Consider the following 20,048-nt stretch of genomic DNA (forward strand, 5'->3'; position numbering starts at 1 on the left):
TCATATATATGCAAAGCCATTATTGCATCAATAGAAAATAAATTATGTGATTTATCATTTAGAGAATATGTAGTGTGCTCGGGGGTGATGATAAGCGCATATCATCTATGGTTGGGAAGGCAATATATCTGATGGTTTGCTTGTGGTTAATGAGCAATACCATAAAATTAACAAGGCTGGTGAAACTCGAGACTCATTTGCAACTCATACTGTTGTTATGAGACAACATTTCAAGGTGAAAGAAGCATTGGGTGAAATGGTTATTTTCAACCAATGGGGTGTATGGAGGCCTTCATGTTCAAAGAGGTCCTAAAAGGTCAAGTCACTGGTCTTGGATGACAATTGATGGGCTTGTGTGGAATATGTATAGAATTCATCGAGCCTATCATGACTCTACTCTGATTTGTTGATACAGATGCACCCTGTTTGGGGTATGTCTATAATGGCATGGACACAATGGTGGAGAAAGTAAAATTGGCAATACAAAAATATGAGAATAACCAAATAGAATGTGAAACCTTATACACTAAGGTGGAATCAATCATTCATCATTGTTGAGAAAACATCACCACCCTATTGCACCTCCTTGCATATGCTCTATATCCAAGGTACTGAAGAAGGTGTCAGCCGACTGGATGGTCCTAGTGGTGTTTCTGTAGCCGACGGAATGATTGTCGTCAGTTTTTTGTATTTTGTAGCCGACTGGTAAATAGTTTGTAGCGGACATAATCTTTGTGGCTGACAGACTCCTTCGGGAAGGTTCGGCAGATAGTATTTATATCCCGTCTGGGATCATTGTAAATTATATTCTACTATCATTGATCTGATGAAGCATAATGTATGTCTGGCATATGTGAATATAATTCTGCTATTCTATTCCATTGTCTGTATGCGTTAATTTCTTTACCAATACGGTAAACATTCCCAAAAAGAAAAGTCGTCTCCGGACGACAGAAGGAAGGTACCTTATATTCCAGGGAGATTAGCACCATATAGAGATGAAGTTGCCAATTGGTACAAGTGAACATTTACTAGACTATTCCAAAATGAAGTGGAGAAAGAAGTCATACTCCAACAGCTATTAATGACTACCATAACATGGAAGCTATCCCATGGTGGTACATCCATGCTCAAAAATTTGGGTACCCCCAACCTCTTGCAACCAGGATCCCCTCACAGGTGAATTTTTTTCTTTTATTTTTTAACCACTTGTATTCTACAATTTACTACTTGCATCCTTTAATTTACTTTGCATTTTTAATTTTTGTTTTGTAAAAACCATCCAAGTTGCAAGTTCGTATGTTGCTATATAGAATTGAAGTACATACTCCTTCTAGGACCAAACCCTTACCTTGCAAGTTCTTGCATTGTATATTGACTTAAGTTGTAGATCAAATGTTTCCTTAGAACCAAAACCCTTATACCTTAGCAAGGGTCTAAATCTTCCAACTCAGAGATTCTCACAAAGGCAACAAAAGAAAATAAATAATTGGATAATCGGATGTTTTTCCATCAAAATAAGCTCATATTTATAAGCCGCATCGGCACAAAGTTTCCAAAATGTGACTTCACTTAAGAAGCTTCCCCAACACAACATCATTTTATAAGTTATTATAATAATGAAGCTCTAATAATTTATTTAATAAATATGAGCTCACACAATACATAGCCCAAACCACTACAAGCGATGACCAACTGCCAGCGCCATCATCTGCACTACCAAATATGGAAACCGCCCAAAATAGACTTACTAATAATAGTAAGTCCACCACTGAAACGCCCAAAACTCCTTGTCAACTCACAAGGGTCGCTATAATGAACTAACTCAATCGTATGCAAATGCTCAACGAAAATGGGGACATTATAGTTGAGTACCCTCATATGATTCTATATAAAGTTACAAATATTTCTAGCTAGCTACACACAAACTTTGATCCATGGAATCTTGCCAAGATCCTCCAATCTCAGGTTAAGGCAATGAGCAACACAAGGAGTCCAAATAAGGATGGGTGTGTAACTATCAATAAGTAGTCTACCTATAACAACATAATTTGTTGCATTATATGTAACTACTTGCAATGCATTCTCTTCACCTAGCTCAGCTAAGACTCCCTCCAAGGTTTCATGAAGGAATTCAACCATTTTTTATGTTTTTGAAGCATCAATATATTTTATGTAACATTATGCAAAGGGAAAAAACCCAATAATTTAACGAAACAAAAATTAAAAATCTTGATCACTAAATAGATGCATTTTTGGATGTACAATCACTTGAGGAAGAAACAAGAAAATTTAGCAATCTTCTATTTGTTCAACCATTAATCACGGCAATACAAACTCTCTCATATCTCTTGTTGCGCATCTATTGTGGCTTTCTATGTCAGCCACTTTTTGTGTAATGTCCCCCGCTTAGCCAGTTTGGATATATGTTGCCGTTAGCCCGTTCTTTCATAGTCCTGAGGGCTAACCAGGACTTCAAATGGGATCCTGAGGTTATTTGGCCTAGTCAAATTTAATTACAAGCCAAATGGAGTTCGTTTGTTGGGTTTCGGGGAGGACTTACTATTTTTAGTAAGCCAACAGGGGATGCAGGCCTTCATTTTTTCGGTGGCAGGATGAGATGTATTTTGTCAAGCTCTTTCCAATGAGCTATTATATGTGGGATTCCGAATTTATTTGGTATATTATTTTAATGTTTGAAGTTATAACGATAAAAGTGACTATTTAAATTAAATATTATAATGTTTCATAAAGTCACTTTATAAAAATCAAGTTCCCCCCTTTAAAGTACATACATGGGCATTCGTAAAAGGGAAAAAGTAACATTAAAACTCATGTATTATCCCACATTGGCAAGAAGGAAGCATAGAACTAGTGAGGAAGGGTTGAAAGAAAGAGGATAGCTCTCATTTGGGGCATGCTTGGATATTATGTGAATTTGGTGATTGTGGAGATTTTCTCCTTGGTCTTGGAGCACGTAAACCCTCTGTGCTATCAATCTTGACGCCATTGAAAGACATGGTCTTGAGATTTGTGTTGGAATTTCAAGGTAATTTTTATTGATATCTATTCTCTATTTGGTCAAGTTTTACTGTGCCAAGAAGAGTTCGGGTTTTGGTAGTCAGAAATGAAGAGCCAAATTATAAATCTAGGTTGCTGATAGAGTTCGAAGTTCATAGTATTCCCAGGCTGCTGTACATATTATTGGACGTCTCTGTTGAAGGCATTATTCAGCGTGGTTGGATTTGTGGCCGAGCTACAGTGACAACGCTATAGTGCCAAGCTACAGTGACACGGCTACAGTAATTGCTATCTTGTTGGAAATCAGATTGTGAGGTATTTATTATTTTATTTGAAGGAGATTGTTAGTTCCCTGGGAGTTCGATTTGAAGGAATAAGGGCTGGGTTGAAGATAGACTGCTGGTAAATAATTTGTGTCTATTTTGGAGGGGCTGCAAATCAGTGATGTGGCTGACTAGTGACTGCATAGAGGTGTCTGATAACACTCAGAACCAATACGACCAGGTCTGGAGTTTGAACATTATCAAAGCGATCTGTTGTTGCTTGGAAGAAGACGTCATTGAATTTGAAACTATTGCTGGAGTTGTTTCTTTTTTATATCAACAAACATTTCATCCATATTGGAAAGAGACAAATCAGAAATCTGAACTACCAGATTGTATGCAAACTGTTTGACAAAATTTTTACAAGCTAACGAATTCCAAAAACAAGCTCAAAACAGGGTGGCCTATTACATTTTGAGACAAAATGGGGCCCTCTGTCTCTTCATCATTAGGGGCATTAAGCCTAATGGCATACATCATGTTTTGCGAGTAAGGTGTAAGATTGTTTCCCTACTTTTCTTTTCAATTAAAAATGCCATGTTATTATGTTTTTGGTGTGATCTATCATGATAAATAGAACTTTGTACCTTGTTCACCAATTTCAGAGGCAGTAGCTAATGGTATGATATTCTACCCTTTACATCACCTTCTTTCAAGAATTTTCACGGTAACCTAAAGATATGAGTTGACACCTTCGGGAACATGGATATCTTAAATTTCTTCAATTAGAAAGAAGAAACCATTCATTCACAAATGTTGATGCGATGCTAATGTCTTCACACAACTTACAAATCTCATGAACAAGCCCAATAATTAATATAAATCCAATAGAATTTTTTTACAACAGAGATTTCGCCTAGCAATTTCCAATTCAGGGAAGCACCATATGTATCATTTACAAATCAAACATGCCTTGAGTGGAGAACTAGATTGAGCAACCCGACTGCAATGTTTGGCTCCCCATATCACTCTGGAGTTTGTAGAGTAACCGTGAAGACTAGGTTGAATATAATCCTCTGCTTAGTAATATAATCTCTCGCACTCAGAATCATAGAACCAACCCCTTGCAGGGCAAATCCACGCCCTATCTTGATGCACTATCTCACCCTATCTGGAGGACTAGCTATTCAGATGGGAGGACAACTATAGATAGCAAGAAGAAAGGTGCGCGGAGAGACCTACTATCTATAAGGAACAACATTGATTGATATCCGCTCACTTTCTTACTATTGGCCAGATATTCTTTTATTGGATGGACACCAATCCTTCACCCCCCTATTGTTTCTAAGAAACATCTATAGTTGCTAGTTAACTCCAAGATTTTCACGCATGAGAAACACCACTGCTTAACAAAAACGAACCACCACCTAATAGCACACACCTTCAGGAAAGGCAATTTCAGATGGAAAGAGGTAGTATGAAATTGTGGGCAGTACCAAATGATATATGACAAACCCTTGTAGCTAGAGTCATTTACTCACCTTCTATCCTCAATCTGAAGCACTTATATTGTGATTAAGGCCTAGTTTCAACAGAAGAGAACAACAATCTTCACAAACTGCTCACCACAACCACAAAGAGGGAAGAAACAAAGTCAATGGCCTTCTCCTAACATGCATAGATGTCTTGTGCACTCAAAATGGATCAGTCTTAAGAACAAAGACAATGCAAAAACCAACCACAAATCGTATACTCGGAATGGCAGAATAAGAAATGTCCAACTTCCCCACAATAATCTTCGAGGAACTTCTAGTTCACACACAAAATTTGATATATTAAGCTCAGGCAACTATTTAATCATCTACAAGGCTAACTTTAATGGCTAATATTCACCAATTGGCTAATTTCACTCATCAAGGACCCATAATTTGGCTAAAAAAATTGCACTTTCAGGGTGGCCATGTCGCCCGCACTTTATAAAAATTGGGTCCCATACATAGGCCAATCACCAATAGTTATACCAAATTATTTGTTTTTTAGTGATGACTTTGCCAATAGAATCTAATCTTTCCACATGGTAAATTAAATATTTTCGCCTACAATTTCCAAAGCTTGCCTTAATCGGCAGCCATATTCGCCAATATGTGGTCAATATTTAAGGTTAGGAAACAAGTATATATATTTTACACGTCTCTATTATGGAGACTTTATATGGAAGCTTTTCTCCATTTAAATTTTGGTCCAAAGTACATTTAACAGTGGGCACGTGTCTCTATTTTAGAGACTAAGCAAAACCTTGTGCACTTCAAAATTCTGGTCCAAAATAGAATTTAAGCCATTGATACAAGATCATCCACCAGTTACAAAAAAGCAAGTTAGTATATGTCAGATGATATAATATTAAGACAGCTTACTAAAATACTAAAATTTATTTGAGCTTTCAAAGGTGTTGCCCTAAAAAACCCTAACAGAGGCATTATCCTTCAACCTTGCCCTGTACAACGACAACGAATACAAGGGGCACTGCCCCTAGAACCCACAAGGGGCACAACTCCTTGATTCAATCTTGGGGGTGTTGTTCCCAAACCCCCATTTAATAATTTGGAGGGAATTTGCAGCAATAAAAGTCGGCAAAATTTAACCTTCAAGTATGATAATTAACTACGCTCCATAATGAAAGGTTCGCCAAGATTTTAAGTAAATATTTACACAAATAAAATAAAATCACGAGTACAAAAAATATTTTTACTTTCAAATTATAAAAATTTGCCAGTACAAATTAATTTTTTTTGCCCAAAATAACATAGAATTCGCCAGGATTTTATTTATTTTCCAGGGAGGGTTTCTTAAAGTTTTCAACCAAAGTCTAAATGAAATTTTTGCCTTGGCCTGGAGCAATAATCTCTTTTAAATATTTTTTAGTTTACTCAAATGCTCTCCTGCAGAGACTTGGAAGGAAGCCAAATAAAAGATTGGACCCAAAAGAACACTTCACTGATGGCAGAAGATTTAGGTTGAAAAAAAACAATTCAAACACCCACAGAGATTTACCAATAAGCCTCAAACGGCAATGTCAGAGAAAACTGATGTACTACTTCGGTTGATTATCTCAAATGTCTTAGTAACGGAAACAACAAAATTAAAAAAAGGATTCATAGCAACATCCAAACACAAAACTCATAAATTTTCAACTCTCTGAACCCGAACCAAGGAGAAATAAACTTTGATTGGAGTTTCAATTTGCCTTCAATAAGCGGCTCTATATTATTAGTCCCTGACCAATAGTTCCACCTTGGTATATGTTCTAACATTGATCTTTAAATTACTTTGCTAGCTTCAGGCAAAGTCCAAATAAGTAAATCTTTAGGGGCACCGTATAATACAGTTTTCAGTACTATCCACGATATTACTTCCTCACAGCACTTTATTTCCCTGGAACTAATGTTTGTGAAATATTAAAAAATATCACCTAAAGCAAATGCCTGCAAAAATATTTATGCCTTATCCTTCAATCTGTTGAAATAATTAAATATTTCCTCAATGGCATTAAGAGAGAGTAATCCCCCAACATTAATAACAAATAATTTTCCCAGCAATAATATTTGATACTCGAAAGCTATGGTCTGGAGATATCAAAGAAGCAGGCCCTCAAATATGCAGACTTGACTTTATAAACTCGCACCAAAAATATTTACCGAACTTTAATATTCAGAACGAGATATTTTATTATATATTAGGGACAAAAATACCTCAAATACCTTTTATTTCTATTACTTATGAAACCTCACAAGCTGGCAGGAGAACCAACTCTGATACCGTTATAATATCCTCATAAATATTTGCTCCATTTTTTCCAAATGTTCCCAGAAATTTAACAAAACAATTTGCATGCAACTAATATCTTTAATCCAAAAAATTATACTGAAAATCATATAATTTCAAACTAAAATATAGAATCAAAATTAAAAATGAGCATTATCATCAAAATAGATAAATCACTACAGCCATGTTTTCAAAAGGATATGAAATACACACAAATTTGCTAAACTGTGAATTATGTCGTAAATCCACCTCAAAAGTTGAAATGGGTTTCCATCCAATTGACTAAATGGCCAAAGATTTTCATCCCAACAATTTTGGACTGAAAGTTTGAAGCTCCCAAATTCTCCAAGAGAAAACAATAACCACGCATAAAACCAAGCGTACCCAAAATGAGCCTCTCCTTCTAAAGCCCATTGTTGTGACTTCATTTTCTCTCTACTTGTCTCTCCATTTCCCTTTCCTTTTTTGTCTTTTTATTTCCCCTTTTAATTTGATTTGAACTTTGGGAAATAATAATAAAATGACTTCATTAATTTCTAACTTCACCATTAAAGACATTTTAATACTCTAAATTATTAAATTAAGTCTTCATTAAAAATGTTATATTTCAACAACTTAATTCAATTATTTAATTAACTTCTAATATCCAAATAAAGGCGACATTACACGCCTTCATCACACATAGATTGTGGGTAGTGACTAATCACCCATCACATGAGAGGAGGTTGATCCACAATTAGATTGGATCAATGAGGCTAAGAATCCTATCTTGAGTGATGAGGGCCTTCATTGGGTTGCCCAAGTGGATAGAGAGGCAGAGGAGGATAGAGCATGAGCAAACACCTTGGATGCTGGTGTGGGTGTCACTTATTAGACACAAGCAGATATCATGGTTGCATCATCACCCAAGACCTATCTTAGACAGCTAAGCTAGAGGATTGACTGATGCAAGTGCCTCTAACCCATGGAATTCTAGCTTTTTATTTTGTCATTTGTGAACACGTTTTGATAATATGAATTTCATTTTCCACAAGTTGTATACATTTGAGAATATTTATATATCTACATATGATATTTCCTTCAACTAGAATTTGTGTTTATAAAAGTGGCTTATACTCAGTGTAACACGGGGACGCGTCCCCCCCAAAAAATTGGGCCGTTTCGGAGACGGGGACATCCCAGGGACGGGGGGACGACGTCTCGGCGTTTCAAGCGGTGCCACTTAGAGCGCCACCGCCGCCAAAGACGGCGAGACATCTCTGAGATGGCTAGAGGTCTCCGAGATGGGGGAGACGTCTCTAAGACGGCCAGAGGTCTCTGAGTGTGGGGGTGCGGGGGGACGCCAAGGAATCTCCTTCATTGAGGGGGGACGCCAAGAAGTCTCCTTCATTGTGGGGGGACGCCAAAGAGTCTCCATTGATTTGACATTTTGATTTGGACTCTTGGAGACTTGTAGTTTTTGTTTGCATTATATACTTATTTTGATATCATGATTCATGGCACATGATACTTATTGTAATCATCTTTATGTCATGACTCATATGATCATTGATTACTATTAGATAGTAGAATCTAGATACTCATACTATTAGATAGTAGAATCTAGATACTCATACTATTGATTTGAAGGCTGATATATAGAGTTTAGACTAATATTTATTATTTGCTGATGTTCATTGTTTGTTTGTCATTTGATCATGAATCATGATATTCCAATTGATATGGTATATGCTATACCATATGTATAGTATATACACCCCTACTCCTTCCGCCACGCCCCCATCCCCCGCCACCGTCCCCCCGCCGTCCCCAAATCAAGGCCCCTCTGTCCCCCCGTCTCGAAAACTTGTCCCCCCGTCCCCCCGTCTCCTAGGGCAGTGTAACTATGCTTATACTTGAGGAGGTTATTATGCCTTTAAGGTTCATTTATTAAAGGATACATCAAACAAGTTTTATATCCTTCAAAATATCTGAGATTTGCCCAGTCTGAGTCAGAGTCAATAAATCAGCTTGCCAAGTCCAACGTAAGTCTGAGTATTGTAACATTGATCGACACCATGTATTGGCCAAGTGCAGCAAGTATACTATTCTAGAAAACTTTCCAACCTTACTAGACACAATTGTTTCATAATCCAATCCAAATGACAAAGGGACTAAGATATAAAAGTTAGTCATAAATAGGATCGCAGGCATTAGAATGAAGCATATTAATTACTTTGCTCACAAGTCTATTAAAACCATGTATTGACTGAGAACAGAAAATAAGCTATGCTTCAAAACTCGTGAATTGAATTGCAACACAGACTCTCTCAATAAAGTCCTAACTGCCTGAACTAATATTTCAATAAAAATACATTTCCATCCACTGTCAAGAAATTGAAGTATTGTTTTTATTATTGCCCAAATAAGTAGATCTTTCAGTAAAATAAAAAATAAAAATATTGCTTCTCCATTCTGTAAAGCAAAATAACAAAATATCTTTTCAGTGAGCTGTAAAATTTAGAGCAATAATGGCAGATTTCAAGTTCAGCACTTAACACCCTCCGAAAGCTGACAAAATTTAACAGGCCCCAAATTATTGAGTAACGCAATGTTGATATCTCATCAGAAACTTCTTATGCTTCCAACCATGTGCCCAATAAGATATTAACAGTAATAAATTGCGTTGATGAAATTTTCTTGAATATGAGTTGTTCATGAATTGTATATGTGAAGAAACAATCATTGTAAGGACCAAGACAAATGCTTTCTATGTTTTAACCAACTTTGGGTCCTAATATTTCTAGATTCTAGATATATATGAAAAAGCATTTTCAAAATTAATAATGTTTGACCTAATTCAGTACAAATATACTATACTCAAGAGAAAGAGTCAGGAAAGTACAAACCTCTGTAGGTACCAGATATATTCCACATTGAAAATGGCCCCAAAGCATTTTCGATTCTGTCACTAAAAAGATGCTGCCATAAATTAGAATTTGAATCAGTTTATGTGACTACTGCCATTCTAACTCTCCCTAACAGAGAAAAACTTCAAATACTTAAGGAAAACAAATTGTCAGTTGAGAAATAGAAAAATAACTTATTTCGAAAATCATAGTTGTTAATCTTCTTGACCCTTAAGATACAAGTAAAACAAACAACTTATTAACATGCAAGGTGCTTATAGAAAGTAGAGACCTTTTAGACAGGCAGCCTACCATTACAAAGTAGATGCTAAGTTGAAACCCAATATCAAAAAAATAAATAATAAAAATATATAAGAGCAAATTATACTCACTATTAATGATATTCATATAAGAGGTAATAATGAAACCAGAGGTCTTTTAGACTATATTACAAGATTCATGCCTACGTTCAAGTTCAAAACAAATTCATCTCCTGACAAAATTCAAAAATAATAATAATATATTTTTATTTTTATTTCAACTTTTTTTTGATGGAGGGTTTAGGAACCCGATATGGGCCCAGATGTGCACCTCTTCAGCTCAAAGGCAAGGACTAAGGGACATCCACACTGTCAAAGTCACCTAGGGCATGATCCCAACCTCATTCTTTATGATGTTGGAGCCTTGCACTCAGCAAGACTTGATCCCTAGTGGGCTCTTTGTGAGCCATTCAACTTCAGCAACAGACCAAGGGTCCATTGACAATATTTCAAACTTGAATATACAATATTTAATTCAAAATAAAGAATTATGTTATAATATGTCCATCTTTGTGCACAACATCACAATACATGGTATTAAGAATAAAAAATCTTCTGTTATAGCAAAATAATTTATTCAACCATCTCACTTACCAATACCTCCATAATAACCAAATTTCTCCCTCTAGGGTTATGCATCTGCAGTGCCTTAACCTGGGTGTATGTTTAGCAAACCACTAAACATCAGACCTCTTTAGCATCTTTATGAAAGCTCCAAACTAAAGCCACTCCCTGCGAATGACTAAGTTTATAGCCAATGGATGAAAGTAGATAAATGACCTGAGATGTTTGTTGTTTTTGTGTTTTGGCAAATTCGCCAGGTGTGGGTTCTTGAGAGGAACACATTGTCAATAGCATAGTTTAAAATTTCGGCGGTATATCACTAATACCACGATATTTCGTGGACCCTTTGCCCGATATTAATGCAGCATATATTGGGGCCAAAACTTTTGGAAAAACGCAGCGATGTGATTTTAAAAAACTGCTGAAATTTATAGAAAATAGCTAGAAATCGGATAAACCAAAATTTTAAAATTGACACCTGGTATCATTTTCATTTTGAATATTATCGTTTGAGACCCACCACACAAAGGGAAATAACATGTCAATGGTTACAGAAAGGAAGATATTGATTGCTAGGAATTAGGATCAATTTTGTTTTGCACTCGCCACTCGCAGGTAGCTAGGAATCTCTCCATCAACGAAGATCTTCAAAAACAAATGCTCGCCTAGAAACCTGATTCACCAGCTTGACCACGGCTTGACTCTTCAATTTAACAGCAAGAAATAAAATCTTTGTGTATTACCGTTTTGTGCAGAACAATATTTTAAAAGTAATAAACAATATTTGGATTCTTACGACACGCAAGTGTTAGTTTATTGTAAATAACATAGGTCAGATTGTATTTAAATATATTCCCATATTGTATATATTAGAAAATTTAAATTGTATTCATAGATTGTGTTTAATAATTTATAAATACAACTCGACAAAGAAAGGAAATGTGTTGTTGGCAACCATTAGAGGAAGGATGGATAGAAACAAATTTTGATGGGGCCACTCGAGGAAACCCAGGTATATCAGGGTGTGGATGTATAGCAAAAGACCATGAAGGTAACTCCATAGCTTTTGTGGCCAAAAGACTAAGGGATGGAACCAACAATGTGGCAGAATGTGAAGCAGCTAAAGAGGCTCTAGTGTTAGGAGTTAAACTGGGTATCAGTCGAGTGCATCTGGAAGGAGATTCGGAGATTATTATTAATGGGATCAAGAAAGGAAAATTGGAGTCTTGGCATCTTGACAAGCACATTAGCCAGATAAGTGTCTGTTGAAGGGATTCAAGGACTTTAGGATATCCCATGTTTACAGGGAGGCAAATAAAGTTGCAGATAAGTTGGCCAGCTTGGGAGCAAATGTCCCTTTGGGAACCAGAATGACTTTTTCGAAGACTTTAGGCTTCTTAATTTAGATTAAGGATGTTGTGTTTTAAGTAGCATTATGATCGTTAGCCTCCCTTTTGATGGAGTAACTTCCAATTATTTATTTTAACTCCTAGTATCAAGGACACTCATGAGGAAGTAATCCCCTGCGCGTGACAAAGGATCCGCACTCATTAAACTATCTAAGTGTGGGCTTCAGATATTTCGAGGGTGAGTTTTTAAGAAGGGCGAGGTCTCTTTTTCTGCAAGGAAATTGGCAGAGTTTTCAGAGATGGAGGCCAACTTCGCTTTGGAATCAAATAATCAGACTCGGACATATGACGGAAAGATCACAATGAGGTGCCTAAAGAATTTATTTCTTTTCGATGAGCAGGAATTCATGAGTGACATCATGGAGATGTTCAGCCCGGAATATTTGGTCACCTACTGGAGGAGGAGGTCCAACCTGGATATAGTGTTCCTCTTTGTGGCCCTGGCACTGTTAGTTGGAGAGACAAAAGAGGAAGTATGCAGGGTCATTGTTGCGTTTATGGACCCGCAATGGTTGTTGGGAGTAGACAAGGTTATTGATAGAGTCGTGCTGGGTGTAGGGCTGAAAAAGGGGTAGGAACAGTGGAGGCTAATGAAGGGGTGAGATCCCTCACTACAACCTTTGGTTGTTTGGTCTTTTGCAACTCCCCAAGGGGTACACCTGCCAAAAGCGGCCGAAGAATGGAGGAAGGTGGTTAATTTTCTGCAGAAAAAGATCTTGGTGTTGGATGATGGAAAGAAGGGTTTTATGAAGATGACACCAAGAAAAAGTGTGTGACCACCTGGAGAACCATTGAGATACCAGCTGGTCAGGGAAGAATGTGATGTTGTTGGGGAGGTCCACAAGAGCAGGAATGGGGGTTGATGTGTCTCTGGGAAGGGAGGTGGGCACGAATGGAACTGGCAGGAAGCGGCGATCAGGAAAGGACGACCATTCCATCCCAAATTTTACAAAGGAGGATGTTGCAAATTGGTTTAAGAATTGAGCGGGCCGAATCTTTTTTGGATGACTGGTAGCTTCTCTAGTACATGCCATTACCTTATGTAGCGAGATGGGATATGTTTGTAGTTGTTAATGCCTTTGTTAGTATGTATTAACTTTTATGTTAAGGAGGTAGGGTAGTCAAGAGGACTATTTTAGTGTCCACTTAACACTATGGCATACTATTGTAAGCTTCATCTTTTTATGAATAATACAAAAACTTGTTACCTATCAAAACAAAAACAATATATATATATATATATATATATATATATATATATATATATATATATATATATATATATATATATATATACAGTTATACTGCATCAGTGTATATTGTATAGAGTATTTCATAATTTAAATTTTTGATATTGTATTTATAGATATTAGATAAAAATTTACAATCACATATATATATTTACTATTTATAATTTTATAACTGTATTTATAATTTTATATTCTCGAATCTGCATATTGTATTAAATTATTAATAATACATTATAATTTATAATAACTATTAATTATTGACAATTGTATAAATTAATAATATTATACTTGTTATTTAGAATTTGTGTTTATTATTATAAAATACCTTCAATTCTTTAATTTGAAATTATTTATGTTCAGATATTGTACTTGTTTTTTGGTATGTGATTCTATTACTATGTTAATCTACTAAGTTTTAGTTGCTCTGAATCACTATTTAACTTAGAAGTTTGATTAATATATGGTAGGTATCTCAAATCATTATATGTTCTACAAATTTAGTGTATGTTCAAATGTTCGATAAAAATGTCGATTAATTGCCGAATTTTTCGCCAAGTTTTTGCCGATTTTGAGATTTTCAAATATTTTAAGTCGGCCGAGATATTGCCGATACCGAATTTTTAAACCATGGTCAATAGTATAGTCAGCATCATGTGTTGTGAATGGCCAAGTTTCAAATTATCTACAAACGAATTCCAATGTTACTACAACCTACAAATCTAAATGACCCTCAAAAGCAATGCTACTGCACATGAACAGAAAAATACCCTAAAATGGTGCATGACTACTTTTGTGAAAATTGCGATCTACAAAACAAAATAAACCTGCATTTTGAAGCCAAAAAACCCTTGATAGATTTCTATAGAAGACCAGAATAGAAACCCTCAAAATTTGCAAAGATAGACAACTTAAAAACACTCGTAAAACTTTAGAAAATAAACACCAACAATATCTTTTGGAAAAAAAGCTTCATGATCTTGGGCCCTCCCGTGAGGGAGTCATACCCAAACTAGATCTTGCTCTGATACCATGTTCAAATATTTTGATGTCATCCAATACACTAAACAGAGGAGATGAAGGCTCCTCATATAAAGATTATAAGATTGAAGTGCTAAAACTAATGACAGTAAAATTAGCAACAACCTAAACTTAAGATGATGTTGGCTAAATATTTTGTAAGCCACTGCGACCACAACTTACAAAATGGGATTTTTAGGCAACAATGTAGTGAGATAAATCTCTCCTCTCAGCAATAGGGGAGGCTTCCTTCTTACCGTAGGTGGCTATAAAAAGGAACTAACTGGAATTAACAACAAGGTGGTTCACTAAATCAATTCCTCTTTCTCCAGGAATGATCTTATATTACCAACTACTACTTGTAATTAAACAAAAGGAATTTATCGCTATGGTAATACCGGTGACTTAAGTGTTGATGTAAGAACAACCTTAAGACAACAGTTATATCTTGACTTGTGTGATCGATAGCAAGAACTCAAAGTCTCCTACGAAAAACCTTCTTGAAATAAAGGAGCGAATAACTAACAAAGCTCAAAGTCTTCATTCAGTTATTCAAATATGAAATAATATACAAAGAAGTTAAGTTCAAAGTCTAAACTTCTTAGCACTTGCAGCCACTATTTAACTAAATCAATCTTGTTAATGAAAACTCAAAGTCTTTCAAAAACAACATCAAAATTCTCAAATGCTTTCAAAGAGAGAAGTAACAAAGACGAATGAATCAATGTAACATAAGAAACAAAGATCAATTCCAAGTATCTCAACACAAAGTTTGGGAAAAACTTGCTTCTTTATTCACTTTAGAAACTTGTAACAAGAAATATAAGCCTTCTAGGCACAAGCTCAGCCTTCTCCTATATAGAAAAAGATGATTGTTTACAGTGAACTCTCCTTTATATAGGGAAAACGAAGAGAGAAAGGTGGAGGAAAAAGTGCAACAACCTTAACCACCCATCCTTATCCTATCAACTACATTGATTTTATTCAAAATTGCACGCCTAATACGATTGCAACTAAACTACATGAGCTGAATATATAGGTACATGTTATCCTGTATTCACAATTTGGATGTTCTTTTACATGTAGTCTTCCTACAACTATTCTGCTAAAAGCATATGAAAATGTAATTTGGAGTTTTCACATGGTATCAACTAGCTCTCCAAATTTACGTAGGGACTCGTACAATTGTAGCATCCGGTTCACCAGTGTGTTGCAAAATCATGATGACTTTTCGGAGTGTGCTTGCTGCCCTAGATGTTTCCTTGCTTGAATCTTCCACTTGATTATGCAAATTCTTCAATGAAAACTTCCAATTTGCAAACATGTCAAGCACATGGATGTTGAAATCATCTAACTAAAGTTGTAGGCTAATGGCTTCTACAAACTCGATGAGAACTTCTTGTTGATTTCTTACTTTGTTGTCCTCATCAATAACTTCACATGGCAATTCTTTCAAAGCTCCTTCAATCTTATCTTCTTGAGTAGACATTATGAGTATCGCTGCCTTTACCTCTTCGATGAGCTTCTGGAGAACTTGTTTCTTGTTTTCCATCACATGCATGAAGTCATGATACATTTCAACAAATGTAATAACATTATACTCACACTAGAAGTCTAAATCAAATTCCATCATGCTATTCCAAGCACCAAAATCACCGTCTATCAACTCAAATTGATGATTAAGTGATTTCAATATGTCATTGAGTTTAGCAAAGATTTCACCCTCTTTCTTCACTCGCGGTACACTTCGAGAAACACTCAGATTCCCTCTTTTTCAATATTGCTGCCCCATTCATCAACAATATGTGCCTTCTGCTTCTCCCTATCTATGCATTCAACTAAAACAGATTCACTGGCAACAAAAGACCTCTTCATCTCTTCAATGATCCTCAACGAACAAGCATTTTCTTCTTTGAGTTTTAGTTTCTTTTCCCACAATTCATCATTCTTTCAAGAAAGAAAGTTTACCGCTTCATGTGCATCCTATTGATAAATTAGCCTCGTTTGCTTACCAAGTTCTACCTTTGTGATTTTGTAATCAGAAGGTTCCATATCTTCAATAGATTTCTCCACAAGCGGTTTAGCTACTTCAGCATACTTGATATGGTTATCATCAACTACCACTCTGGAAACCGTTTTAGCCTTCTTGTTCTTTAAAACCCTTGGCTTGCTTATTTGTTTTTCATCTTCTTCAAGAGGAATTTCTTCTTTCTTTCTTTTCTGTGCAACAACACTCAACTATGGAGGAAGACTGAAAGAAGATGCACTAGCTGAAACAATAGTTACCATAGTCAATTCAGGATCACTTTGCATTACAATAGTAACTATAGTTGACATCTCAGTCTGAATGGCCATAGGAGGAGGAGTGCTATGTGTGACCTCAGTCATAAATTGTTCAAGCTGAGCTGAAGTTACATCCAACAATGTTGTAGATCGAACAGTGACATAACGAATATGTATCAAATACATTTTCAAAATCATACTGATCTCCTTGTGCCTCTAATGCAGGAGTGGTTGATGATACAAGCAAAGCTGGCATAATAGTCACTCAATCCTCGAAAGATGAATGCTTAACAGAGAATGCTCCCATAGTAATGCCTAAAGGTGAATCATGAGATTCATCTAACATTGGAGCTGAATCTGGAAGAGAGGTTGCAGCAAGAACTTCCAAAGGATATGAAGAAAGAGGGGATGATTCCTTTGATTTCCTCGCTTCATCATCACTTGAGTCAACTTGAATTGATTGAGATCCAATCTCTTTCACTTCAAGTACTCTTGAATATTTTCCGCCTTCGATAGACAACTTAGGCAAACTTTCAATAGGGGGTTCAAATGTAGACGAAGATATACCATATTTTCTTTTACCCTTTATCTCTGATCTCAAGCCAATCGGACCAACAAGATCACAATCTTTGCCAAGTTTTATCTTTATGCATTTAAGACCCTTTCTCTTCATCCATGTGTTGGTATTAGCAAGAATAAACTGAAATCTATCCCAAATGGATGTATTTTCTTTGCATGACCATGTAGGAGGAAGAATGGGTAACTTCTCCACATCATGCTGAAAATATTCAGTATCCAGGATTTGATTAACCAGAGGGAATTGATGTCAAATGGAAATTTACAATTTGCTTCGCAATTAACTAGGTATAATCCATACCCTGTATTTCCACCTCAGTACGTACGTCAATCCAGAGATCTTCTAAACAATGTATGTGCAAGAACTGCTTCCTCGTCTTGTCATGCAATCCCCTCCAATCAAAACAATTTTTGGCTGCAAACTTTTTCAGCATGATCCTCTGAAGTTCAAACTCCATATTCTTGGCTGTAGGAACAGTGTCAATTGAATATCCTCCAATCTTTAATGGGTTTCGAGATGAAATTCCCACTCTGGGCCAGTGCAAACTAGACTGATAAGCCTGGACTTCCATAAGTTGTCTCGCGAACTCCATCAATATAATTCTATCAGTAGGATACCTTGGTAATGTGTACGGTTCTCCTTTGAAACACCCAACTCGCAAATATGTAAAGTTAGGAAATTGTAAAAACATGCAACCATACTCATTAACCTTGTTCCATGCCTCATCAGATACTCATTTGTTAGGGATCTCTTTCTCAAACAAGCACATAAAATGCCCAAAGAAGGCATCCTGAACTCTTCTAAAGTGTATCCGACTTTGTTTCAAAGGTAGTTGTTCATAATATTCCCACACATGAACTATAGACCTATCACACTTAGTTGATAATCCAAAAAAGATACCTAGAGCAGCAGCAATGTATACCATGTAAGAGTTCATGTTGAACACACCAATTGATAGAACATTCACCAATTGTTCACATATGGAATCGCTCACCAATTCAGCCCAAAACATGTTTTGTTTTACCATATTATGAGTGAGATGTACCTGTACATCCAAGGTTTGAAGATGTTTGAATCCTTGAGCCCTACCAAGCAGCTGAGAAGTGTGATGAGGTCATTGATTTCCTCTTTAAAATCACACCTGCAAACTCCCTTTGTTAATTTTTTAGCGTCAGAAGAAGCCAAACATAATATACTGATAGCACTGTTATATGTGTATACAATACAGGGATCTATGCACACATATGTGTATATATTCTCAATCTACATACACACATATGTATGCATACATCCTTGTATTCTTATACCCGCTATCGATATCTCAGAAATCACTATGTTATACTTGTTCACTGTATCAACAATGAATATGTTATTAATGCTATCTAAGATTATGCCTGTTATCGGCATCACCAACTATATCTTGGTATCTCAGAGTTAATGTGATTTGGCACTGATGTTAGTACCTTGTTATCATGCCTTGATTATATTATCGGCACCGGTAGTTGTTATCGTGCCTTGATTATATTATCAGCACCAGCAGTAATTATCATGCCTTGGTTATACATTTGGATTTGTTTGTATTAACAAACATGCCTCCGAAGAGGCATGTCTCTATGTAGCCACGTAGAGACATGACTCTTCGGAATCATGTCCCTTTCTCACCTTATATAAAGGGAGTCACCACTGCAAGGAAAGCATCACACACATACATCTGAGTACCTACAGTCGGTGACTATCAAATACATTGCTCCATATTATCACTTGCATGTTAGCAATTACTATTACTTAAAACTTCAACATTATTGTTGCTGCTGAAGAAGATATACATTCAGATATCACTGAGTTTTCTATCAAAAGGAATTCAAAGATGTTCTACATCATTCAAGTAAGGTACTTTCTGCATATATTTAATTGTAATAGTTTATTTATCAGAGATCCTTATCCTTAACAGACCGGCCATCTCACAAGATTCAATCTCTTAGTAATCAACCAATTATCGTTCACAAACTTGCGCAAGATGAAGTATCCTCATTCCATCACTCCATAGCCTTTTGTCTTGTGATGTTTGTGACAACTGGAGTGTGAGGAACATGAAATATACAATCAATAGTCTCGGGATCAAGACTAATGATAGTATTGTCGTCTTGATCTTTGATGGTCCGTGAAGCAGCATCAAAATGTCTTGCACATGCAAGGATGAATTCCGGTTCATGAGCTGCCAAAGGGAAGGTAGACAAATGATAAATATGATTCCGTTTGATCCACACCATCTCCTCGGTAGTTGAAGCCTCAACTCTTGCAAGAAAGTCTTCAATGTTCATATGAGAAATATCGGTATCTCATACTTCATCACAGTATGAGGTTACTTGTGATGAAGGGATGGAGTTATGATACTGATCATACTGGTATTTCATCTGCTTGTCTTTTCCCTTCATTGGAGTAGATTCTCTTGACATGGCAAAATAGTATGCCTGTGAAACTGTTACATGAAAATCCCATAAAATGAGAACATCAGCATGTGAAGGATCTATAGTAGGATTTTGATGGATTTTGAACAAGGTATAAGTGGAAAAAAGGATGAAATGAACAGGGATGGATAATGAACAAATGGGTCAAACTCATAATGGCTAAATT

General features: G+C 36.1%; 1 protein-coding gene across 1 annotated transcript in view; it reads right to left on the reverse strand.

Annotated features, from left to right (window-relative positions):
* LOC149566684 (transmembrane E3 ubiquitin-protein ligase FLY1-like) overlaps nt 1-20,048 on the reverse strand; it is a 190,089-nt gene that overhangs the window by 162,114 nt on the left and 7,927 nt on the right. Inside the window, exon 2 of the mRNA XM_089819994.1 lies at nt 9,995-10,067. Coding sequence (XP_089676120.1) covers nt 9,995-10,067 — 73 coding nt within the window. The remainder of the gene's footprint in view (nt 1-9,994; nt 10,068-20,048) is intronic.

Source organism: Cupressus sempervirens, chromosome 3, assembly GCF_028749045.1.
Source record: "Cupressus sempervirens isolate cs-2001-9-10 chromosome 3, ASM2874904v1, whole genome shotgun sequence".
NCBI lineage: Eukaryota > Viridiplantae > Streptophyta > Pinopsida > Cupressales > Cupressaceae > Cupressus > Cupressus sempervirens.